A 25,123-nucleotide genomic window follows, 5' to 3' on the forward strand; every position below is an offset into this window, starting at 1 on the left:
TGCTTCAAGCCTAGAGGGAACTACCCCAGAGAAAGCTCTGGAGGAGCACCCTCCTGTGATACAGCTCTCACAGCTCAAAGTCACAGCTCTGACACAGCTCTCGAACAGAGTAATCACAGAGATAGCACTCTAATACAACTCCCAGCTCCAAGTCACAGATACAGACAGCTGACACAGTTATTCAATACACAGAACATTTAAAATTCCAATCTTGCCAACGTAGGTTAGTTCTTAAACCTTCACTCAAAAGTTTGTGAGAAAATGGTCTGTTTTTCTAGAAAGTAAACAACCTTGCCGGCAAGCCTCCTGATGTCAGCACCTTGAGGTATTAGCAATTGACCAGCCTGTGATTTTACTCTAATGAAGGAGGGGGAGGGGGGGGGGGTGTTAAATCTATCCCCCCGTTTACCAAATCCATTAATTCACTCTTACAGTCCAAATCTTTAACACAGAAAATAAACATTCCCATTTGATTTCAGGTGTTAACATGTTCTGTTAGTTTGTTCTTTATTGTCGATGTCAGGCTGGGGTTGTTCCCCTTGGATGTGGGGACATTTGATAGAGGTGGACAAGATTCTGACAGGTTTAGATAAAGTGGACAAAGAAAAGCTGTTCCCATTCGCTGATGGAACAAGGACGAGGGGGACACAGATTTAAGGTTTTGGGTCAGAGATGCAGGGGGGACAGGGACGTGAGGAAGAATATTTTGATGCAGCGAATGGTAATGAGCTGAAACTCGTTGCCTACGAGGGTGGAGGGAGTGGAGACAATAAACAATTACAAAGGAAATTGGATGGGCATTGGGGGGGTTTCAAACAGAAATGCTGACTAAACATCTCTGAACTTCTCAACACCCTGTCACTCTGTGATCCTTGTGAAATCTGAAAATAGGCTTTTAGCAGCAAGAATCAAAGAGCATCAGCGCACTGGAGGCAAAATCGTGCGACCGGTTGACCATCTGTGAGAATGAACAAAACGCAGTCCTGGACGTATTTGTTTAACTGGAGTGAGAGTGGGGGAGAGAGTCTTAGCAGGAGTGCTGAGAGTAAGCTAAGAAGTGATTTAATTATTCATTTATTCATTTAAGGGTATTCCTAGTATATTTCGCGGGCTTTTTTCAGGGTTTTGAATTGAGGAAGTGAGGTCAGCTGAAGGGGATTCTGGGAGGTTGAGTCTTAGTATAAAAGGCAGTTACCTGGGGGGTTCGATCTCTTTGTTTAACTGGAGTGAGAGTGGGGGAGAGAGTCTTAGCAGGAGTGCTGAGAGTAAGCTAAGAAGTGATTTAATTATTCATTTATTCATTTAAGGGTATTCCTAGTATATTTCGCGGGCTTTTTTCAGGGTTTTGAATTGAGGAAGTGAGGTCAGCTGAAGGGGATTCTGGGAGGTTGAGTCTTAGTATAAAAGGCAGTTACTTGGGGGGTTCGTCGGGAGCATAAAAAGCCGTCTGCACTATACAGCGGGCAGCGTCGGGAGCGGGCAGTGGAGTGAGTGGGAAGCAGAGTGTGCAATATAAGGGCTTTGGCTCACAGGGCTTGGGCTAAAAGGGCGAGGCAAGGCTAGTTATTTTTTTACCCAACCCTATAAAGGATAAGGGCAGGTATGACTGATCGGCCAGTTCAGTGCTTCCGATGTGGGATGTGGGAGTTTCTGCAAACACCGAGCTTCCCAGAGGTTCACATATGTGCCAGGTGCGTGGAACTGCAGCTCTTGAGGGACCGTGTTATGGAACTGGAGCTGCAGATCGCTGACCTTAGCCTAATCAGGGAAAATGGGAGAAAAATTGACAGCAGTTATAGGCAACTAGTTACACCGGGGCATCGGGAGAATGACACGTGGGTCACAGTTAGGAGGAGTAAAGGGCAGAAGGGTAAAGTACAAGGGAGGTCTCCAGAGGTGTCTCAAAATAGGAAGGGCTTGGTGTCAGGTGTGAGAGGGGAGGGGAGTGGACAGTTAGAAGAAGGGTCACCTGTGGTTGTCCCACTCCAAAACAGGTACATTGTTTTAGATAGTGTGGAGGAGTGTGCCTCTCCAGGGGTAAGACACAGTGACCAGGTCACTGGCACGCAGTCAGGCTCTGTGGCCCGGAAAGGGAAGAGAGGGGTTAGGAGAGCGATAGTGGTGGGGGATGCGTCAGTTAGAGGGACAGACAGGCGATTCTGTGGGGGCGAACGGGACTCCAGGATGGTAGTCTGCCTACCTGGTGCTGGGGTCACGGATGTCTCCGAGCGGATAGGAGGCATTTTAAAAGGGGAAGATAAAGAAACGGATGTCATTATACACATTGGTGGAAATGACGTAGATAGGAAGAGTAGGGGGGTCCTAAGGGAGCAATTCAGGGAGTTGGGAAATAGGTTAAAAAGTAGGGTCACTAGGGTGGCCATCTCTGGGCTGCTCCCAATGCCTCGTGCCAGTGAGGATAAGAATAGGGAGTTGGTTCAAATGAATGCCTGGCTAAAGGACTGGTCCAGGAGGGAGGGCTTTATTTTCATAGACCAATGGGAGGTTTTCAGGAGAGGATGGCACCTGTACAAGAGGGAGGGGTCACAACTAAGTTGGAAGGGCACAAATATCCTGGCTGGGAGCTTTGCTAATGCAGTTCGGGGGGGTTTAAACTAGTGTGGCAGGGGGGTGGGGATCAAACTATTAGGTCTATAAGTGTGGTGGCTGGGGACGAGCTTGGGGCTGGGACAAGGCTGGCAAAGAAGAAGAGCACTCTGGGGGAGGACGACCTCACTGAGCCTGGGGGTCTGGAGTGCTTATACTTCAATGCAAGGAGCGTAGCAGGTAAAACAGACGAACTTGGGGCCTTAATGCGCACGAGGAATTTGGATGTGGTTGCGGTGACGGAGACTTGGTTGAAAGAGGGACAGGACTGGCAGCTGAATATTCCAGGGTACAAGTGTTTTAGGCGAGACAGAGGAGGGGCCAAAAGAGGTGGGGGAGTAGCGGTATTGGTTGGAGAGCATATTACAGCGGTGCAGAGGGAGGACAATTCGGAGGAGTCGTGTAGCGAGTCACTCTGGGTGGAGCTTAGAAACAGGAAAGGCGCAGTCACTATGTTGGGGGTGTACTACAGGCCCCCCAACAGCCCAAGGGAAGTGGAAGAATGGATATGTCAGGAGATACTGGATAGGTGCAGGAAATATAGGGTTGTTGTAGTGGGAGACTTCAATTTCCCTGGTATAGACTGGAAGTCGCTGAGGGCAGGGACTCTGGATGGTGAGGCATTTGTAAAATGTGTACAGGAGGGTTCGTTGGAACAATATGTGGACAGCCCAACTAGAGAGGGGGCTATACTGGACCTGGTGCTGGGGAATGAACCCGGTCAGGTCTTCAAAGTTTTGGTCGGGGAACATGTGGCAAATAGTGACCACAATTCTGTTAGCTTTAGGATAGTGATGGAAAAGGATGAGTGGTGTCCCAAGGGTAAGGTGTTGGATTGGGGGAAGGCTAACTTTATTGGGATCAGGCAGAAATTGGCAGCTCTTGATTGGGAGAGGCTGTTTGAGGGTAAATCCACATCTGGTATGTGGCAGTCTTTTAAGGAACGGTTGTTAGGGCTACAGGACAAGCATGTGCCTGTAAAAAAGGATAGGAAGGGTAGGATTAGAGAACAGTGGATAACCAGGGAAATTGAGGGACTGGTCAAAAGGAAAAGAGAGGCGTATGTTAGGTCCAAGCAGCTAAAAACGGAGGGAGCTCTGGAGGAGTATAATGAAAGTAGGAAAATACTCAAACGGGGAATTAGAAGAGCAAAAAGGGGTCACGAAATGTTCTTGGCAGACAGGATTAAGGAGAATCCCAAGGCATTTTATTCATACGTTAGGAACAAAAGGGTTGTAAGGGAAAAAATCGGACCTCTCAGGGACAAAAGTGGGGACTTATGCTTGGAGCCCAAAGAGGTAGGGGAGATCCTAAATGAATACTTTGCGTCGGTATTCACTAAGGAGAGGGATGTGTTGACTGGGAGTGTCTCGGAGGGGAGTGTTGAACCGTTGGAGAAAATCTCCATTACAAAGGAGGAAGTGTTAGGTTTGTTAGAGAATATAAAGACTGACAAATCCCCAGGGCCTGATGGAATCTATCCAAGGCTGCTCAGGGAGACGAGAGGTGAAATAGTTGGGCCTCTGACGCAAATCTTTGTCTCGTCACTGGACACAGGTGAGGTCCCAGAGGATTGGAGGATAGCCAATGTGGTCCCGTTATTTAAGAAGGGTAAGAAGGATAACCCGGGTAATTATAGGCCGGTGAGCTTGACGTCCGTGGTGGGGAAGTTGTTGGAGAAGATTCTTAAAGATAGGATGTATGCGCATTTAGAAAGGAATAAACTCATTAACGATAGTCAACATGGTTTTGTGAGAGGGAGGTCATGCCTCACGAACCTGGTGGTGTTTTTTGAAGAAGTGACCAAAATGGTTGACGAAGGAAGGGCCGTGGATGTTGTCTATATGGACTTTAGTAAAGCGTTTGACAAAGTCCCTCATGGTAGGCTAGTGAAAAAGGTTGGATCCCATGGGATAAAGGGGGAGGTGGCTAGATGGGTGGAGAACTGGCTTGGTCATAGAAGACAGAGGGTGGTAGTGGAAGGGTCTTTTTCCGGCTGGAGGCCTGTGACTAGTGGTGTACCGCAGGGCTCTGTATTGGGACCTCTGCTGTTTGTGATTTATATAAATGATCTGGAAGAAGGAGTAACTGGGGTGATCAGTAAGTTTGCGGACGACACAAAACTGGCAGGACTTGCAGATAGTGAGGAACATTGTCAGAGGCTACAGAAGGATATAGATAGGCTGGAAATTTGGGCAAGGAAATGGCAGATGGAGTTCAATGCTGATAAATGCGAAGTGATGCATTTTGGTGGGAATAATGTAGGGAGGAGCTACACGATAAATGGAAGAACCATAAAGGGTGTAGAGATGCAGAGGGACCTGGGTGTGCAAGTCCACAGATCTTTGAAGGTGACGTCACAGGTGGAGAAGGTGGTGAAGAAGGCATATGGCATGCTTGCCTTTATAGGACGGGGCATAGAGTATAAAAGTTGGGGTCTGATGTTGCAGATGTATAGAACGTTGGTTCGGCCGCATTTGGAATACTGCGTCCAGTTCTGGTCGCCACACTACCAGAAGGACGTGGAGGCTTTGGAGAGAGTGCAGAGGAGGTTTACCAGGATGTTGCCTGGTATGGAGGGGCTTGGTTATGAGGAGAGATTGGGGAAACTGGGGTTGTTCTCCTTGGAAAGACGGAGGATGAGGGGAGACTTAATAGAGGTGTATAAAATTATGAAAGGCATAGATAGGGTGAACGGTGGGAAGCTTTTCCCCGGGTCGGTGGTGACGTTCACGAGGGGTCATAGGTTCAAGGTGAAGGGGGGGAGGTTTAACACAGATATCAGAAGGACATATTTCACACAGAGGGTCGTGGGGGCCTGGAATGTGTTGCCGGGCAAGGTGGTGGAGGCGGACACACTGGGAACGTTTAAGACTTATCTAGACAGCTATATGAACGGAGTGGGAATGGAGGGATACAAAAGAGTGATCTAGTTTGGACCAGGGAGCGGCGCGGGCTAATTGTTCCTGTTTTCTCGTTTCAAGGCTTCATTCTACGATCATCTTGCTGGTGCCAGTACAGAGTGAGACTGCGGATAGTTGGGAACCTGTCTCGGGGGCAGGGGATTCATATGGTGTTCGTGGAAGTGGAAATGACTAGGGTTGGGAAGCATTTTCCGATCGGGGCCATTGTGATCTCCTGGACTCGTTTCGATCGCCTCAGGGGGTCGGAGAGGAATTTCCCAGATTTTTTTTTCCCCATATTGGCCCTGGGGTTTTTCACTCTGGGTTTTCGCCTCTCCCTGGAGATCACATGGTCTGGAATGGGGGGGTGGGGGTAAGTTAATAGGTTGTAATGAACAAAGCATCGTAGCTGTGAGGGACAGCTCGGTGGATAGGATATTGGTATGTAGATAGGCTGGAAAATTGGGCGGGGATCCTGGATTCAGGATTCAATCCTGGACCAGGGAGCGGCGCGGGCTTGGAGGGCCGAAGGGCCTGTTCCTGTGCTGTATTGTTCTTTGTTCTTTGTTCTTTGTTCTTTGTATTTGAGAGCTGAATTGTAACAGCAGAATCCAACCCCTGGAATCACTTGTGAACTCGCTGGTGTCTCAGCAGGCTGGATGAAACTCTGAATCCCTTCTCACACACAGAGCAGGTGAATGGCCTCTCCCCGGTGTGAACTCGCTGGTGTGTCCGCAGGGTGGATGAATCTCTGTATACCTTCCCACATTGAGTGCAGCAGAATGGTCTCTCCCCAGTGTGAACTCGCTGGTGTGTCCGCAGGTTGCATAACTGAGTGAATCCCTTCCCACACTGAGAGCAGGTGAATGGCTTCTCTCCAGTGTGAACTCGCTGATGTGTTTGCAGGGCATATAAATCATTGAATCCCTTCCCACACTGAGAGCAGGTGAATGGTCTCACCCCGGTGTGAACTCGTTGATGTACCTGCAGGCTAGATAGCCGAGTGAACTCCTTCTCACATACAGAGCAGGTGAACGGCCTCTCCCCAGTGTGAACTCGCTGGTGTGACTGCAGGCTGGATAATTGAGTGTATCCCTTCCCACATACAGTGCAGGTGAATGGCCTCTCCCCAGTGTGAACTCGCTGGTGTGTCTGCAGGGTGGATACAATACTGAATCCCATCCCACACCAAGGGCAAGTGAATGGCCTCTCTCCAGTGTGAATGCGCCGATGAGCTTCAAGATATGATGGGAATCTGTATCTCCTCCCACAGTCCCCACATTTCCACGGTTTATCCATGGTGCGGGTGTCCTTGTGACTCTCCAGGTTAAACAATCAGTTAAATCTCACACAGAACACGGGTACAGTCTCTCCCGCTGTGAATGCTGCGATGTATTTTCAGGCTGTGTAACTGGTTAAAGTTCTTTCCACACTCATTGCACTGGAACACTCTCACTCGGGTGTGTGTGTCTCAGTGCATTTCCAGTCACAGCGATGTTTAAAATCTTCTGAAGCTGATTGACTGGGCAAACATTTCTCCTTCTAGATTCAGAGCCTGATGATATTCAGGTCCCAAGGAATCGAGTCACTCTGTCAGATCCAGATCTGACATTTTAGATTTCTGTCTGTGATTTCTCCTCATCTAATATCCTGTAATTCAATTTAAGAAAAACATCACAATTCAGTACATGATCAAAATTCAAATCAGTCAATTCTAGTTTCTATGGAACATTCTTTAAAGACACAGTCATGGAGCATTAAACTTGCCGAGCAGGGCCTCCCGTATCAGGACACAGGCAGCTGCTTTTTGAGACTGCCAGCAGTACAGACAAGTCAGAGATAAGGGTGTCCTCAGAAGAAGGAATCATTATGATGGCTCAGGGATGGCTGATGAGATGTAGGAATTCTATGATTCTAATGAACATTCTTTCCTCTCTCCTTCCCCCAAAGCTGTGAATCTCCATCCCACACACTCTCCCTCCATTCTCACTCTGCTGTATCTAATATTCACCCTCCCAATTCTCCTGAAGGTGCTGATTGAGGCTGATTGACAGATCCATGCTCACTGGTTCGTGTCTTGGACATAGAGAGCTCAGAGTCTCCATGCAGGCTGCCAGACAGATATATGTCTCTATGACTGGACTAACAATGTGTGGAATGTACAGACTGGATTCACTTCCTTTCCCTTCAGTTGCCAGGATCCAATGAACTGCACGCTAGGCTTTTAATGGAGGTTGCTGGAGAGATAATGGAGAATTTTGTTGAAATTTTTCTTAACTTGCTAGATTCCGGGAGAGTATCAGAAGATTGGAAATCAGCCAATGTGATTCCCTTGGTCAAAAAGGCAGAAGGCAGGGAACTATAGGCCAGTTAATTTAACATCTATTATTGGCAAGAAGCTGGAGTCAATAATCAAAGAGGAAATAGCTAATCATTTAGGAAAGCTGAATATAATCAAACTAAGGCAACATGGTTCTCGGAAAGATAAATCATGTTCAACAAATTTGCTCGATTTCTTTGAGAATGCAAGAGGAAGAGTAGATCGAGTTCAATCTGTAGATGTAGTGTATTTAGAGAGGGTGGTACGGCGGCACAGTGGTTAGCACTGTTGCTTCACAGCGCGAGGGATGCAGCTTCAATTTCGGCCTCGGGTGACAGTGTGTGGACTTTGCACATTCTCCCCGTGTCTGAGTAGGTTTCCTTCGGGTGCTCTTGTTTCCTCCTACATTCCAAAGATGTGCAGGTTAGGTGGATTGGCTATGCTAAATTGACCCTTTGTGTTCTAAAATGTGTAGATTCGGGGGATTAGTGGGGTAAGAATTTGGGGTTATGGAGATAGGGCCTCGGAAAGATGCTCTGTTGGAAAGTTGGTGCAGGCTCGATGGGCCAAATGACCCCCTTCTGCAATCTAGGGGTTCTATGATTTCCAAAAGGCATTTGTCAAGGTGCCACATAAGAGGCTGGTGCATAAAGTAAAGGTCCATGGAATTGGTGCAAGTGCGTTAGCATGGATTGAAAACTGGCCGTCACATAGAAAACAGAGTTGGAATAAATGGGTCATTTTCAGAGTGGAAAGATGTCACTAGTGGAGTACCACAGGGATCAGTTCTTGGCACGCAATTGTTCATTATTCAATTAATGACCTGGAGGAAGGAACAGAATGTAAGGTTTCCAAATGATATGAAGATAGGTGGAAGGACATGTTGTGATGAGGATATTTTGATTCTGCAGTGGGATATAGATAGATTGTGATGAAAACCTGGCAAATGAAGTTTAATGTGGGGAAGTGGGAGGTCATGTATTTCAGTAGGAAGAATCAAAAGGGAGATTATCTACATGGAGCGGCACTGCAGGTGAGTGAAGTACAGAGGGATCTGGATGTTCTTGCACATGAATCACAAAAAGCTAGCAGGCAGGTCCCACAGTTGGTAAGAAGAAAAATGGAATTTTGACCTTTGTTGCAAAGGGGTTGGAGTTTAAAAACAGGGGGGGTTGTGTTGGTGAGGCCTCACCTGGAATACTGCGTAGTTTTGATCTTACTTAAACAAGGGTATCATAACATTGGATGTAGTCCAAAGGAGATTCACCAGGCAAATTCCTGGGTGAGAGGGTTGTCCTATTAAGAGAGAATAAATTGTCTAGGTCTGTATTCCTTGAAGCTTTGAAGACAAAGAGGTGACTTTATTGAAACATAAGATCCTGAGGGGGCTTGACAGGATAGATGGTGAGATATTTTTACAGGTGCGAAAGTCTCGAACAAGCTAAATGGTCGGTCATTTAAAACTGAGGTGCACAGAAATTTCTTCCCCCAGAGGGTGGTGAATGTCTGGAATTCTCTCCCCCACAGGTGGAGGCTGGATCACTCTAAGTATTTAAAGTGGAGGTGGATAAATAGTTGATAGATCGAGGAATAGAGGGCTATGGGAAAAGGCACACAAAAGGAATTGAAGCCGGCATAGATCAGCCATGAAGGGCCTGGTGGCCAGTCCTGCGTCTATTTCTCGTGATCAGTTGCTGCAAGTCAACAGTTTCCCCCGAGCATGAAAAAAGGAATGGAAGGGGGGAGAAAAGAAAGTGTTTTACTCACAGATGTTGGAGAGACAGGAGGAAGTTTGAGTCTGTCTGAAGCTCAATCTTCATTCAGAGAGACCTCTTTTTTTAGGTCAAACCAAGTAAACAAACTCAAATTAAATCAGGACAAAGTAAAAGGGGCAGCTCCCCAAAAAGGAGGGGGAACAGCCCGAACAGAAATCAAAATGCAAAGGAAACTTAAAAACATCAAATTAAAATGTGATTATTAGGGTCAATAATGCACCCCAACCCCTGCGGTGCCCAGCGGGCGCGGAAAGCGTCAACCTCGCCCGTGGACGCCGCATGCTCCCTCTCCAGGGACACCTGGCCGCGAACGTAGCCGCGGTAGAGGGGAAGACAGTCAGGATGGACGGCCCCCTCGATCGCCCGCTGCCTGGACCGGTAAATGGCGCGTTTCGCCAGGCCCAGGAGCAGGTTCACGAGGAGGTCGCCATCCCGACCCTCCCCTCTCCGCACCGGGTGTCCGTAGATCAGGAGCGTGGGACTGAAGTGCAAACAAAACATCAATAAAAGGTTCTTCAGGAAAACATAAAGGGAGTGCAGCCTAAGACACTCAACATAGACATGGTCCACGGACTCCACAAGGCCACAGAAAGGGCAGTCTTCGGAGCCCGTGAACCAGTGAATCCTACGGTTGTGCGGAACTGCTGCATGCATCACCCTCCACCCCAGGTCCCCGACGTAATTGGGGGAGATCCCTCCGTAGAGGGACCTCCAGCGGGGACCTCCGCCGCCCGGCGGCAACAAGGCCCGCCAAGGTGTATCCGGGCGACAGGCGAGGAGGCGGTAGTGGAAGGTGTGCAGCAGCAGCCCGCACAGGAAACGCCTCCGCGCGGTAGAAAAAGGCACGGAGGGCATTTCCGCGAGGCGGCTCAGGCTGTGGGGCACCTCACCCAGGGGAGGGGGCTGAGGCTTTGGGCCAATGTGGAATTCCGCCCGAACAGGGGAACGCTCGGGCGGGATCCCACCGCACGCCTGCGCCGTCTCAAGTTTGCGTGCAGTTTCGGGGCCGAGCACGACCGTCCTAAGGTCGAGGATGGCTTTGGCCGCGTGCCAGACGGACGTCCCCGCGCGCTCAGCCAGCACGCGGGGACTCATCCAGCCCGCTCCTCCGCCATCGAGCACGTCCCCGATTCTGGTCACCCCGGCGTCCACAGCCCCCCTCTCCGCCAGCCACCTGAAGTTATACGGCTGGAGGAGCGGATTCCTGAGCAGCGGCTCTCGCACGAGAGCCGCTACTCCTGACGGGGGAGAGCTGCGTCGCGAGGCGACCTTGTTCCAGACAGTGAGGAGGTCCTGGTAAAAGACGGGCAACTCCTGCAGGGTGGTCGAAGCACGCCCCAGTTCGATATGCAGGAGCTGCACGTCATAATTGAGGCCGTGCCACTGGCGGAAGAAATACGTCGCCATGGCACACCACTGTGGAGGGGGCTCAACGTAAAGGTACCTCTGCAGGGCCTGGAGGCGGAAGGTCGCTATCTGAGTGCGGAGGCACACCAGACCTTGTCCGCCCTCCTCAAGCGGGAGATACAGGACCGCAGCAGGGACCCAGTGCAGTCGATTGCCCCAGAAGAACCGCACGAGGGTTCTCTGGATATCGGTGACAAAGCCAGGGGGAGGGGTCAAAGGGACCAGCCGGTACCACAGCATGGAGGCGACCAGCTGGTTTATGACGCGAGCTTGCGCCCCGTAGGACAGCACTCGGAGCAGTCCTGTCCAGCGACTCAGGCGGGCGGAGACTTTGGCCTCCAGCTCCCGCCAGTTCGCCGGCCAGGATTCCTCGGCTGGGCAGAGATGGGCCCCCAAGTAGAGGAGGTCGGTCCTGCTCCAGGTGAAAGGCCTGAGCTCCTCCGGAAGGGGGTCCGTCTCCCAAGGACCAACAAGGAGTCCGGAGCACTTGGCCCAGTTGATCCTGGCGGAGGACGCGGCGGAGTACACCGCCTGGCATTCTCGCATCCTCCGCAGGTCAGCCGGGTCCGTGAACATGAGGAGCACGTCGTCGGCGTAAGCTGACAGGACCACCCCTACGTCCGGTCCGCGCAGGACCAAACCTGACAACCTCCTCCGCAAGAGGCGCAGGAATGGCTCCACGCATACGGAATACAGTTGGCCGGACAAGGGGCAGCCCTGCCGTACTCCTCTCCCGAAGCGAAGGGGCGCCGTCAGGGACCCGTTAACCTTAATCAGACACTCTGCGGCAGAGTACAGTAATCGGATCCGGGCGACAAAATGCGTCCCGAACCCGAATGCCCGCAGAGTCCCGAGTAAATACTCGTGCTCCACCCTGTCGAACGCCTTCTCCTGATCTAATGACAAGAAGGCGCCCGACAGACCAGCCCTCTGGGTGTGATGGATTAGGTCCCGGACCAGGTGGAGATTGTCATGTATGCAACGGCCCGGGACCGTGTAGGACTGGTCAGGGTGGATCAAGTGGTCCAGCACGGATCCAAGGCGTGAAGCCATAGCCCTGGCAAAGATTTTATAATCCGTGCTGAGGAGGGAGACCGGGCGCCAGTTCTTGAGCAGGTGGAGATCCCCCTTCTTGGGCAGCAGGGCAATGACGGCCCTGCGCCACGAAAGGGGCATCTCCCCGGTAGCGACGCTCTCCCCCAGGACCCCCGCGTAGTCGCTCCCCAGGACGTCCCAGAACGCCCTGAAGAACTCTACTGTCAGCCCGTCCAGTCCAGGGGCCTTGCCCCGGCTGAGGCCATTTAGGGCGCCGGTCAGCTCGGCCATGGTGGTAGGGGCCTCGAGCCTGCCGACGCCCTCCGGGCCGACCTGCGGCAGGTCCTCCCACAGAAGTCTGCGGGCATCCTCGCTGGACGGATCCGGAGAGAAGAGCGAGGTGTAATACTCCCGGGCAATGGCCCGGATGCCCTCCGGATCCGAGACGGGGGAACCGTCGTCGGCCAGCAGCGTAAGGAGCTGCTGACGGTTAGCCCGCCCTCTTTCCAGCGAGTAGAAGAAGGGGGAGCCGCGGTCCAGGTCCACCTGGAACTGGAGCCGCGACCTCACGTACGCGCCGCGAGACCTGGCAAGCTGCAGGTCCCGCAGCGCGTCCTTCTTCTCCCTGTACTCCGAACGCAGGGCCGGGTCCGCGTCAGGCCGACTGAGACGTGCCTCCAGGTCGAGCACCTCCTTCTCCAACTCCTCGAGCCTGGATTTCCGCCTCTTTGTCGACCCCCTCGCGTACCCCTGACAGAAGGTACGGACGTGAGTCTTGCCCACATCCCACCAGAGCCTCAAGGAGGGGAAGCCTCCCCGCTTCCTTCTCCAGCCGGCCCAGAATCGACGGAACGAGTCCAGGAAGCGCTCGTCCTCCAGCAGCGTGTTGTTAAAGTGCCAGTACGCGGACCCCCGCCGGATGCGAGACGGCGCAAAGTCCGCCCACACCAGGCTGTGGTCCGTGCTCGACACCGGCCGCATGGAGACCGAGGACACGCCGGACACGTGCGCCTTCGAAATGTAAAGGCGGTCGAGCCTGGACGCTCCGACTCCAGGCCTCACGAAAGTGAAGGCGCTGGAGCCAGGATGGAGATGTCTCCAGACGTCCACCAAGTCGTGGGACCCGATCAGGTCCCGCAACTTCACCACCGCCGGAGTGCGCAGCCAGGGGCCGGTGCGGTCCCGTGCCTCGAGGATGCAGTTGAAATCTCCCCCGAGGATAATGCATTCGCCCCCCGCGATGGTGTCGATGTGAGCGGACACTTTCTCGTAGAAAGTCGTTTGCTGCGGTCCAGCGGTCGGGGCGTAGACATTCAGCAAGTGAATGACCACGCCCCCCTCACGGACCGTCAAGTGCAGCAACCGGCCTGGCACCGGCTCCTTGACCCCCAAGATCTCCGGCTTATAACGCGGGGCCAACAAGATAGCCACCCCGCAAGAAGCGAGCGTGAGGTGGCTCATGTAGACCCCCCCTCGCCACTCCAGGAGCCATTGGGCTTCGTCTCCCGGAACGGTGTGGGTTTCCTGCAGGAAACACACCGCATACTTCCCGTCACGGAGGACCGAGAAGTTCTGGAACCTGCGGTGTGGCCCACTGCTGCCGTTGATGTTGAGGCTGGCTATGGTCACCTTCATGTCAGCAGCTTTGTGCCACCGTCACCACTTAACTAGGTGTGTGGGGGGGCGCTGGCGCAATTCTCACCAGTCCACCCCCCACCTTTTCGAGCCTGTGGAGGAACCGCAGTACCCAGCGCCGCTCTATTTTTTCCAGGCCCGCGGAGGCATGCGAGCATGCCTTCACGGACCGGACGAGCTGCGCCAGGTCCGGCCAGCGGCCGAGGGCTAGCCGGATTATGTCGGAGCGACCGGAATGGCTACGGATAAAGACACTGAGGTCCTTGGAGGGGATGAGGGACGACTCGGTGGGGGGCACGAGGGAGTCCCCCGCCTCGCTCTGGGCAGACTCTGAAAGTGTCCCCGTGCCCTCCACCGAGCCGCTGACCTCCTCAGGGCGGTCGCCCCTCGACTCCGAGTCCCCCGCCGCAGGACGTACGGCGGGCGGCACGGAGCCACCAACTAGCCCTAGCCCCTCCCCGATCCCACCCCCAGGATCGGTGGAGGAGGGGTTCCCCCCGGGCTCACCTTTCCCGGATTGCGGGCCCCCGTGCGACGGCGGCCCAGCCCCCCCCCCCCCGCCCCAGACGCTTGGACACCCCCCAGGTCCGGTGTATCCTTCGGACTGAGGTTGGGGATGTCCAGCGTCCAAGGTCGGGACGGAGAGGACGAGTGGATCGTCTCTTCGCCGCCGCCGCACGAGGACATGAACATTGGAGTGTCGCCCCAGTCCCCCGACAGACTGAAGAAGAACTCCGGGTTGTAACCGGCCGGGTGGAACGGAACCGTGGGGGCCCCGCTGCCACCCGGCCCCGGAGACTCCTCGCCGGGGGACTGAGGCAACACATGCTTGGATTTACAGGGTGCCTTGCCCCCTTTTTTCGCGGGACAAGGCACAAAGACAGGTGGGGGCACGGCAGGAGATGACTCACAAGGGGGGAGGGGCACGCAGACCTCGAACGCTACGGTGCCCGAGGGGCCCCGCCTCTTTTTGTTAACCTGCCCTCGGGCAGGCGAGGCCCCTCGCCCTCCGCCCCTCTTCGCCTTGCCGCGCCCCCCCTGCTCTCCCGTCACTTCCCCCCGAGGTGGCGGCGTCGCCAGTTTTGCCGGCTCGGGGTCGCTTACCCCCCCATGCTCGGGCCCATGATCCCGGGCGCCGGACCCAGCACTAGGCCCCGGAGAGCCCACGGGCCCGGCAGATGGTGGTGGTGGTGGTGGGGGGGGGGCGCAGGTGGAGACTGAGGCGGTCCCCGAGCCGGCTGCCGGGGTGGTTGGGGTGTTTTCCCTGGGGGCCGGGGTTCCGGTACCCCCCTTCTTTTTTGTAGGTCCCTTCTGGGCCTTTTGGCCGCGCGGGGGCTCCGCTCCCCCCCCGCCGGCAGCTGAGGTGGCAGCTGCTGCTGGCGTGGCCTCCCCTCGTGGGGGGGCAGATGGTACTCGCTTGGGGGGAGAGGGGGCTGCGGTGCCAGCTGCGGCCGCCTTGGGTTGGTGGTCGGCGGCCTTGGAGACGGGGCAGTTTTTCCTCACGTGCCCCGCCTCCTTACAGGCATGGCACCGCACACCGTCCGCGGACCAAAAGACCCGGTACGTGGTCCCCTCGTGGGGGACATTGAAACCTCCCTCCAGTTCATCCTCCCGGGCCAGGCGGACAAAAACCTGGCGCCGGAAGGAGTAAATATGGCGGAGGAAGGGGTCCCGAAGGCCGAGCGGGACCGGCTGCACCCCGGACCTGACCTCCCCCAGTAGATGGAGGTGGGGGAGGAGGAGCTCACTCGGTAGGAAGGGTGGGACGTTCGATATTACTATCTTGTGGGCGGTGGCCTCCAAAGGGTCCACCGCCAGGAACGTCCCGCCCACCGTGAGCCCCTTTTCCAGGGCGAGGCGAACCGCCCGCTCGGCCTTCAGGAAGAATACGGCCCGGCCGTACATCTTTGAGGCCGCGACAATGGCTGAGGGGCCGACAACCCCAGCCATTGCCTTAACGCAGGCCTCGATAGACATGTCGGGGTGGGCGTAGCACTTCACCCCGAGCTGCCGCGTGATTAAAGAGAATGGCGGCAGGGCCTTGGGAGCGGCGGGGGCTCTGGCAGCCGCCACGCCCGCATAGGTGGGCCGAGAAGGCCCTGCCACCGGCGACGCTGGTGATGTCGCCATTGTATCAGGGGAAGTGCTACACCCACCCCGAGACTGCCCAGATGCACGGCAGGGCGTATGTGGGATGGGGAAGATAAGGCAGGGTGGGGTAGGCGGGGAAGGGTGTAGGTGCTCTCTCCCCGGAGCGAGAGAGGGAGAGAGGAGGTTGGAGGAGCAGGAGGGAGATGAGGCACAAGGCCGGTGCCCCAGTCAGGAGGGAAAAGGGGAGGGGGTGCCGGTCCCGGGGGCAGCAGTAGTGGGTAGGGGAAATAGGAAAGGTCTTCACCCCCCCCACTGCAGATGGAAAAGAGACAGTCCAAACGCCTTCGCCCCCCCCCTCTCCTCCAGTCACTCCCTGTCCTCTCTTCCTCCCCCCCCCCCCGGGGAGAGCGCACCCTCCAGAGGCCGGATGGCAGGCAAGCAGGCAGTCAGGCAGTCCAGACGGCAGGCAGGCTAGACGGCAAGCAGGCAGGCAGGCAGTCCAGACGGCAGACAGCCCAGACAGCAGGCAGGCAGTCCAGACGGCAGGCAGGCAGGTAGGTAAGCAGGCCAGACGGCAGGCAGGCAGGTAAGCAGGCCAGACGGCAGGCAGGCAGGTAAGCAGGCCAGACGGCAGGCAGGCAGGTAAGCAGGCCAGACGGCAGGCAGGCAGGCCAGACGGCAGGCAGGCAGGCCAGACGGCAGGCAGGCAGGTAAGCAGGCCAGACGGCAGGCAGGCAGGTAAGCAGGCCAGACGGCAGGCAGGCAGGTAAGCAGGCCAGACGGCAGGCAGGCAGGTAAGCAGGCCAGACGGCAGGCAGGCAGGTAAGCAGGCCAGACGGCAGGCAGGCAGGTAAGCAGGCCAGACGGCAGGCAGGCAGGTAAGCAGGCCAGACGGCAGGCAGGTAAGCAGGCCAGACGGCAGGCAGGCAGGTAAGCAGGCCAGACGGCAGGCAGGCAGGTAAGCAGGCCAGACGGCAGGCAGGCAGGTAAGCAGGCCAGACGGCAGTCAGGCAGGTAAGCAGGCCAGACGGCAGGCAGGCAGGCAACAGGCAGGCCGGGCAAGGCAGGCAGCAGCTCACCTCCCTCCTTCCTCCCCGCAGGGAGCGAAAAACAAACAAACCCAACAAAACAAAAACAAAAACCGGGCGTCTCCGTGAGCAAAAACGAGAGAAAAAAAAAATAAAGGTACTCACAAAAAAAGAAAAGAAGACAAACCCACAGTTTCCGCCCGGCTCCGACCCGGGGCCCCCCGCTACTCGGGCGAACGTGAACTCACCCCACCCCAGAAACAAAGTGCAGGCGCTGCCCCAGAGGAGGCACGTTTCAGGCCGTCTGAAGCCCAATTCTCATTCAGAGAGGAGCAGCAGCAGCTTTGCTGGGCAGGAATGAGCAGCTGAACAAGCTCATTGTCCACTTCCGCATTCAGACAATGGGGGAGCTCTGATTGGCTGGAGGACCAGAGAACGTCCGGTCCTCCAACTTTCCATTGGCCAACACCTCAGCAGCAGGTCAAAAGGTTGGCTCCCCCCGCACATGCGCATCTTCCCCTCTCCCTTGGAAATGCGCAGTCCCGGGCCGAGGGAGGGGGCGATCACTACGCGGCTTCTCGCTCTGGCCGGAGCCGTCAGCCGGTTGCCTGGAAACCGTGGCTGGAAGAGGTGGAGGGGGAGAGGAACAATGGGTGGGGGCGGGGCTCCCGGGTCCGCGCCCCCGGGCCTGCGCACCGGAGACGTCATCGCGGAGCAGAATGATTCCTCTTGGCTGATTTCGGCAGAGCTCTATTATGGACGTCACAATGCGGAAGTTGTACAAAGTCCCTCCTCTGGGCAACATCTGGGAGGAAATCAATGTTTCCCCCTTTCCATTTCTTTTCTCATTCTGGGGGAAATTGGGGACTTGCAGCAACTGAAGGGAAAGGAAGTGAATCCAGGGAGGCTGCAGACTCTGGAAAGGTTACAGATGAAGACCGGATTCAGGAACAGGACTAGGCCCAGGTATATTTTTGTTTCTCTCTCAAAGACATTGACATCTTTTAGTTCCCTCAGTTTATCTGGCTAATAGGGTAGCCTCTTACCCAATGTTCACAATTCAGTTTTCCCAGAAGAGGGCTAACATTTAAATCAACAGTAAATTTGTATGGGAGAGAGATATGTTATTTATGATCCCATATTTTTTGTCTTGAAATATACAGCAGTGTGGCTGCTTTATCAATTTCCAGTGATGCAGAGATTACAACATAGAAGGAAATGCATTTGGCAACTTAAATCCATGCTAACTCTCCATGGTAGCCATGATGTGGAGATGCCGGCATTGGACTGGGTTGGGCATAGTAAGAAGTCTCACAACACCAGGTTAAAGTCCATCAGGTGAGTGACCTGAGGAAGGAGCAGTGCTCCAAAAGCTCGTGATTCCACATAAACCTGTTGGACTTTAACCTAGTGTTGTGAGACTTACTGAACTCTCTGTGGAGCAATTTGGTCAGTTCCATTCCCTTGAGTTCCACGTCACATTGGAATGGTTGAGAGTTCCAGATGAAGTGAGACTGGGGTGGAGTCGGGCGATATCACTGAGATGGGAATAGGCGGTTTTGATGATGATGTGGCAATGTGGTTGGAAGCTCATCTTGGGGTGAAATATTTCACCATGGTTGTGAACAGTTTGGTTCAGCCTCAGACAGTTACCAGGAAGATAGAGTTGCTGGCGAGGGAGTGGAGTTTGTAGTGGGGACTGAAGACAATGGGTTCAGTCTTCCCAGTGTTTATATGAAAGAAGTTTCAGTTCTTTTAGTACTGGATGTCAGACAAGTCAGGATTGTGTGTGAGTTGGGGGGGGGAGGGATCTTGGAGGTGATGGCGTTCACATCTACCTACTACCTCGGTCCTTCTAGGTGGTGGAGGTTGAGGATTTGGGAGATTCTGTCAAAGTTCTCATTGAGTTCTAGATGTATAAAATCCCTCTCCTTCACCCCGGCCCCTTCTACTTCTCTCTGTCTCCACTCTAGACCAGGTGCCAGATTTCCTTTCTTGACAGACATCAGCATACCCCTTGGGTTTTTATGATAATCCAGCAGCTTTCCTCCATGTCTGTGTGGGTTTCCTCCAGGTGCTCTGGTTTTCTCCCACAACGGATGAATGAACACCGCTCGACAATCACAAGGCAAGACTGTTCTCTTCCTGTGGGGGAGCACTTCAGCAGTCACGGGCATTCAGCCTTGGATCTTCAGGTAAGCGTTCTCCAAGGCGGCCTTCACGACACACGACAGCGCAGAGTCGCTGAGCAGAAACTGATAGCCAAGTTCCGCACACATGAGGACGGCCTAAACCGGGATGTTGGATTTATGTCACATTATCAGTAACCCCCACAGCTTGCCTCCTGGACTTGCAGAATTTCACTAGCTGTTCTGTCTGGAGACAATACACATCTCTTTAACCTGTGTTGAATGCTCCCTCCACCCACATTGTCTGTACATTTAAGACCTGGCTGGCTGTAGAGATTTGCATTCTAATCAGTATTCTGTAATTTGATTTCTGTGTCTGTTTGCACTGTTTGATAACAGATATCCACTCCATCTGACGAAGGAGCTGTGCTCCAAAAGCTTATGGTATTTGCTACCAAATAAACCTGTTGGACTTTAACCTGGTGTTGTGAGACTTCTTACTGTTTCTCCCACAGTCCAGAGATGTGCAGATTAAGTGGGTTGGCCATTTCCCCTTAGTGTCCCAAGACATGTAGGTTAGATGGATTAGCCATGGTAAATGTGTGAGGGTATGGGGATAGGGTGGGAGAGAGGCTCTGGGTAAGATACTATGTGAGAGAATTGGTGCGACTCATGGGTTGAATGTCCTCCTTCTGCACTGTTAGGGACTCTATGATAATGTGGGAAAATGTGAAACAGTTCATTTTGGAAGGGAGAGCAGGGGAGTATTATTTAAATGGGGAAAAGACTGTAAAGCTGCAACACAACAGGACTTGGGGGACTTCTGCACAAAACACAGAAACCCAGCACACAGGTGCAGTTGGTAATCAGGAAGCCTAATAGAATGTTGGCCCTTATTTCAAGTAAAGTAAAGTTTATTTATTTGTCACAAGTAGGCTTACATTAACAATGCAATGATGTTACTGTGAAAATCCGCTAGTCGCCACACTCCGGCGCCTGTTCAGGTACACTGAGGGAGAATTTAGCATGACCAGTTCACCTAACCTGCACATCTTTGGACTGTGGGAGGAAACCGGAGCACCCGGAGGAAACCCACGCAGAACCGGGGAGAATGTGCAAACTCCACACAGACAGTGACCCAAGCCAGGAATTGAACCCGAGTCTCTGGCGCTGTGAAGCAGCAGTGCTAACTGCAGTGCCACCGTGGTTGGAGTATATGAATAGGGAAGTCTTGCTGCAACTGTACAAGGTACTGACGAGACCATATCTGGAGGACTGTGAGCAGTTTTGGTCTCCTTATTTCAGGAAAAATATTATTTCATTGGAGGCAGTTCACAGTAGATTCACTTGGATTATCCCCGTTATGGAGGGATTGTTTTATGAGGAAAGGTTAAACAGGTTGGGCCTCTCCTCATTAGAATTGAGAAGAATGAGAGGTGATCTCATTGAAGCATATTGGATTCTTAAGGGACTTGACAAGGTAAATGCTGAGTGGATGTTTCCTCTCATGGGAGAGTCTGGGACCAGAGGGCACAGTCTCAGAATAAAAGGTGCCAATTTAAGACTGAGATCAGGAGCAATTTCTTCTCCCAGAGGGTTGAGAGTCTTTGCAACTCCTTGCCGCAGAGAGCTGTGGGGGCAAAGCCCTTGTGTATATTTTTGAACAGTAAGGAAATCAAGGGTTACGGGAAAAGGGCAAGAAAGTGGACATGAGGAATGTCAGATCAGCCATGATCCTATTGAATGGGTGACATTCAATCCCTTCCCTGCAGGACATCAGTGAATCACTTGGGTTTTTATGACACTCCAGAATTTTCATGGTCACTTTTTCCTGGAGCCGGCCCCAGAAATGACCAGATTCATTCAGCTCAATTTCACAACCTGTCTTTGTGTTTTTGTGGGTTCTCTCTCACTTTTTTTTCTTTTAAATTCAGTGTCACAGAGTTTTGGAAGAGGAGGATTTGCAGTCAGGAATCTTCGAACAAACATCACATCAGGATCTGACGGAGCTGCCCAGTTAACGGTAACTTGATTATCATTCGGATTTTAAACATTGAAGGAAAAAGCATTGTTCACAGTAAATGAAACTGTTCTCTGTGTGGACGAGGCTTCAGTTGATCATCTGGCCTCAGGAGCTACAAATATAAACATCCTGGGGAGGAACCATGGAAGAGTGAGGACAGTGATGAGGGATTCAGTTACCCGTCTGAGCTGGAAGCTCATCGTGCACCGGGGAGAGGCCGTTCACCGGCTCTGTGTATTGGACTGATTTCACTCCATCAGCCAACCTGTTGGCTCACTGACATATTCACACTGGGGGGAGATTGTTCAAATGCTCCAGAGATGGAAAGGGATTCATTCAGTCATCCCACCATATGACACACAAACGTGTTCACACTTGAGTGATTTTGTTAATTACCCAGACTACGAGAAGAGCTGTAAAAGTTCCAGGGAAGTGATATCCTATCAACTTGTCCACACTGACGAGAGACCGTTCAGGTGCTCTCACTTTGGGATTGAGTTCAGGCGATTATCTCACCTCACAGTGCGCCAGCAAATTCACACTGGGGAGAGGTTATTCCTCTGCTCTGACTCAAGTTGAAAAAAATTACAAGTAAATCACTATTTGCTACAGACCAAAGAAAGATACTTTATTAGAAGAGTAAGGGTCACAAGGTAAAACAAGCCAAGTTCCAGAATATTAAACATCCAGTCCAGTTATAGAGATTGTAAACATCAACAGAAACAAACCCAAACTATCGGAATGAACAGAGTTCAGTCTTGGATGTCATTAACAGCAGCAGAATCCAATCTCAGTAATCACTGCTGAACTCGCTGGTGTGTCAGCTGATTGGATGATCGATTGTATCTTTCTCACATGTGGAGCAGGAGTCTGGTCTCTCCCCAGTCTGAACTCGCTGGTGTGTGTCTTGGAGGTGATGGTTTTTCCAGGCATCAGCTGCTCTTATCTTTCTGTGGGTGGAGTTATGGGTTTGGGAGATTCTTTCAAAATTCAAATTCAGTTGCAGATCTATGAAGTTCATCTTTTTTACCCTCTCCTTCACCTCTCTCTCTCCTCCCATGGAAGCCAGAGTCTTGTGTAAGCCCCGACTGGGCGGCAGGTTCCCTTCCCTAAAGAACATTAGTGAACCAGTTGGGTTTTTATGAGAAACCAGCAGTTTTCAGGGTCACTTTTTCCTAGCGCTGGCCCCACAAATTACAAGATTAATTTAGCTCAATTTCACAACCTGCCTATGTGTTTTTCTGGGTTCTCTTTTATATTTCCTTGATTCTGTCTTAAATTCATTTTACAGAATATTTGAAAGGTTCACGATCAGGAAAGTCAAACCAAACATCACATCAAAATCTGACGGAGTCACTCGATTCATCAGGATTTGAATATCATCGGCCTTTGAACATGGAAGCAAAAAGCACCGTTCACGCCAGGGAGAAGCGGTGGAAATGTGTGGACTGTGGGAAGGGATTCAGATCCCCATCTGAGCTGGAAATCCATCGACGCAGACACACCGGGGAGAGGCCGTTCATTTGTTCAGTATGTGGGAAGAGATTCGCTCAGTTCATCTGCCTTCAGCTGCATGAGCGACTCCACACCGGGGAGAGGCCGTTCACCTGCTCGGTGTGTGGAAACGGATTCACTCGCTCATCCCACCTGCTGAAACACCAGCAAGTTCACACTGACAAGAGAGAGTTTCAATGCTCCAATTGTGAGAAGAGCTTTAAAAGCCCACATGGACTGAGGGAGCACCAGCGCATTCACACCGAGTACACACTGTTCAGCTGCTCTAAGTGTGGGAAGAGTTTCAGGACAGCAACCCACCTTCAGACACACCAACGAGTTCACACTGACAAGAGACCTTTCAAATGTCCAGAGTGCGGGAAGTGCTTTAAAAGTTCTGGTGAACTGATGTCCCATCAGCTTGTTCACACTGAGGAGAGACCGTTCCAGTGCTCTCACTGTGGGACTGGGTTCAGGCGATCATCTCATCTCACTGTACATCAGCGAGTTCACACTGGGGAGAAGCCGTTCATCTGCTCCAAGTGTGGGAAGGGATTCAGTCAGTCCTCCAACCTGCTGACACATCAACAAATTCACACTGAGGTGAGGCCGTTCACCTGTTCTGAGTGTGGAAAGGGATTTGCACGATCATCCCACCTGCTGACACACCAGCGCATTCACACTGGGGAGAGGCCATTCACCTGCTCCGAGTGCGGGAAGAGATTTACCGAATCATCCAATCTGGTGAAACACCAGCGAGTTCACAGATGACGGCTCTGCTCTGATTCTGCTGTTGTTAATCAGATTCAGGACTGAACCTTGTTCATTCTGACATTGGGGAAGTGTTGATGATGTTGCTGCAAAGTACAGTAACTGGGCTGGAGTCGACAGAATTTGCATTCATATAGCACCTTTCACAACCTCAGGACATCTCTGTGCGCAGTCAGCCTCCACAAGCAGCAATGTGATGAGGGGCAGTGATCTGTTTTTAGGGAGATTGGGTGAGGGGTAATATTGGATTCAGTGGGGTAAACCACATCAACAATGTGATAATGAGCAGTGTTCTGTTTTCAGTGAGATTGGGTGAGGGGTAATATTGGTTTCAGCAGGGTGAGCTCCCTCCTCTCCTTCCAAATAGAAGCCGTGTGATCTTTCACCTCAGAGAGCAGACGGGACCCTCGGGTTAACATCCTCATATTGGTGAAGTGAAGAACCTTCATTCTGAGACAATTGAAGAATCAGCACTTAATAGTTGTACTTGTCAGACTGGTAATATAACCTGTAACACAAAGTCTGTAATGTTTTATTATAATAAATAATATGATTTTACGTACACTGGTCATAAATCATGAGAACTGTCAAATTATGTTTTCCAGCCAATCTAGAAAGATAAGGTCGAGCTCACAAAACATTTATGGCTTTGACAAGTTACATTAAGTTGGGAATAAATGGGACCTTACCCAAGCTGTCTCATTTATTCAGTAGACCTTTGTACTCAGACATCAGGAGATGCCAGTAGGTGTCAGGGGCCAATCAGACAATTAAGTTAATCAATTATCATTCAACACTGAGGCTAATTTGAGTTAAGCAAATATGAGTTGAAGGGGTTAAAATAAAGGTTTTGAGTAGCCATTCTGTTAACATGTATCATGTCTGATGATCATTTCACGTCTTTGGCCTGATCAACCGAGGAAAGTTGTGAGAAGTCTGTTTCATTGTTAAAGATGAGCTTTCTCCTCCTGTCAATCACTGTTAATTCAAACTTTGCTTTTTATCTTTCTAACTTGTTACCTTTCTACCTTTTAATGGTTAATAAATCATCTGAATTTACCAATTAGAATGTTCATTCTGGCCAGATAGTTAAATCTTGTAGATTTAATTTAAAATTGGGGATTTATTGCAAACAACTTCTACCTGATAAATCAACTTCAAAGCGCAAATGCTGCCTGGATTTGGTGTCTCGGTGTAAGTGGTCCCTGGATTTGGTTTCTCAGTCCATGTGGGCCCCGCACTGCTTTCAACCCAACTGTCTGTCTCAGATCTTTCATTGATTTCAATTTAATGGAAACTGGGAGTTGGGACCTGTCAACATTTGAAATATATTTACAAATGTTTGGAGGGTTTCTTACAGTTGGGACCTTTCTCTGTTCTGTCCACTCAAGATGTTGGGTAACAGACTTTCTCCTGTGAATATCCAGCTGGAGTTTTGGGCCCTGATGTGTTTCCTTGTTCATCTTGTTGACTCTAAATATTGAATCTTGTGGTTTCATACATCAGATAATCAAACTCCCAACAACCGATTGTCTTTAACTGACTTTATTACAGCACTGCAATAATAGACAGAGTATAGTTACTTGTTCTGCAGAACAGAGGTAATACAATAGATTCAGAGCTCTCTATCCTGAGCAAGCTATTCAGTTGTGTCAAATTGCTACAGAAGAGTCAATGATAAAACCAGACTGACCACCCCGCATTGACCTAGGTTCCAGAAATGATAAAAGCACACTGTTCCCAAGTTAATCCTGCAAAGAATTCCTGGCTAACAGCTGGGGGCTTGTGCCAAAGTTGGCAGAGATTTTCTGAAAGACGTGGGTTCACCTCAACTTAAATGTAAGACTTAGAGTCAATTACAGTTGTTGGGTTTAGTTGGGAGAGCTGATCTAAAAGGGACTTTCA

The 25,123-nt window shown here is 51.9% G+C and overlaps 2 protein-coding genes across 3 annotated transcripts in view; one reads left to right on the forward strand and one right to left on the reverse strand.

The window, feature by feature from the left end:
* LOC144486531 (uncharacterized) overlaps positions 1-6,809 on the reverse strand; it is a 38,567-nt gene extending 31,758 nt beyond the window's left edge. The window contains exons 1-2 of the mRNA XM_078204580.1: positions 6,550-6,809; positions 6,147-6,465 (exon numbers count right to left, since the gene is read on the reverse strand). Coding sequence (XP_078060706.1) covers positions 6,147-6,465; positions 6,550-6,809 — 579 coding nt within the window. The remainder of the gene's footprint in view (positions 1-6,146; positions 6,466-6,549) is intronic.
* Positions 6,810-17,346: 10,537 nt separating this feature from the next.
* LOC144486524 (uncharacterized) lies at positions 17,347-24,276 on the forward strand. 2 transcript variants are annotated; one of them, XM_078204572.1, is made up of 4 exons: positions 17,436-17,767; positions 18,876-18,996; positions 20,865-20,953; positions 22,245-24,067. In XM_078204572.1, exon 4 carries the CDS (start codon positions 22,349-22,351, stop codon positions 23,216-23,218), a length of 870 nt encoding a protein of 289 aa, XP_078060698.1. In that variant the 5' UTR covers positions 17,436-17,767; positions 18,876-18,996; positions 20,865-20,953; positions 22,245-22,348; the 3' UTR covers positions 23,219-24,067. The 2 variants fall into 2 exon arrangements, with proteins under 2 accessions (XP_078060697.1, XP_078060698.1); XM_078204571.1 differs by lacking the exon at positions 18,876-18,996 and having other exon boundaries at positions 17,347-17,767; positions 22,245-24,276.
* Positions 24,277-25,123: the final 847 nt, after the last annotated feature.

This window comes from Mustelus asterias, unplaced genomic scaffold (genome assembly GCF_964213995.1).
Source record: "Mustelus asterias unplaced genomic scaffold, sMusAst1.hap1.1 HAP1_SCAFFOLD_382, whole genome shotgun sequence".
Classification (NCBI taxonomy): Eukaryota; Metazoa; Chordata; class Chondrichthyes; order Carcharhiniformes; family Triakidae; genus Mustelus; species Mustelus asterias.

What these genes read in the sequence shown, in the direction of transcription:
- LOC144486524 (XM_078204571.1), top strand. Translation starts at nt 22,349, where the DNA reads ATGGAAGCAAAAAGCACCGTTCACGCCAGGGAGAAGCGGTGGAAATGT.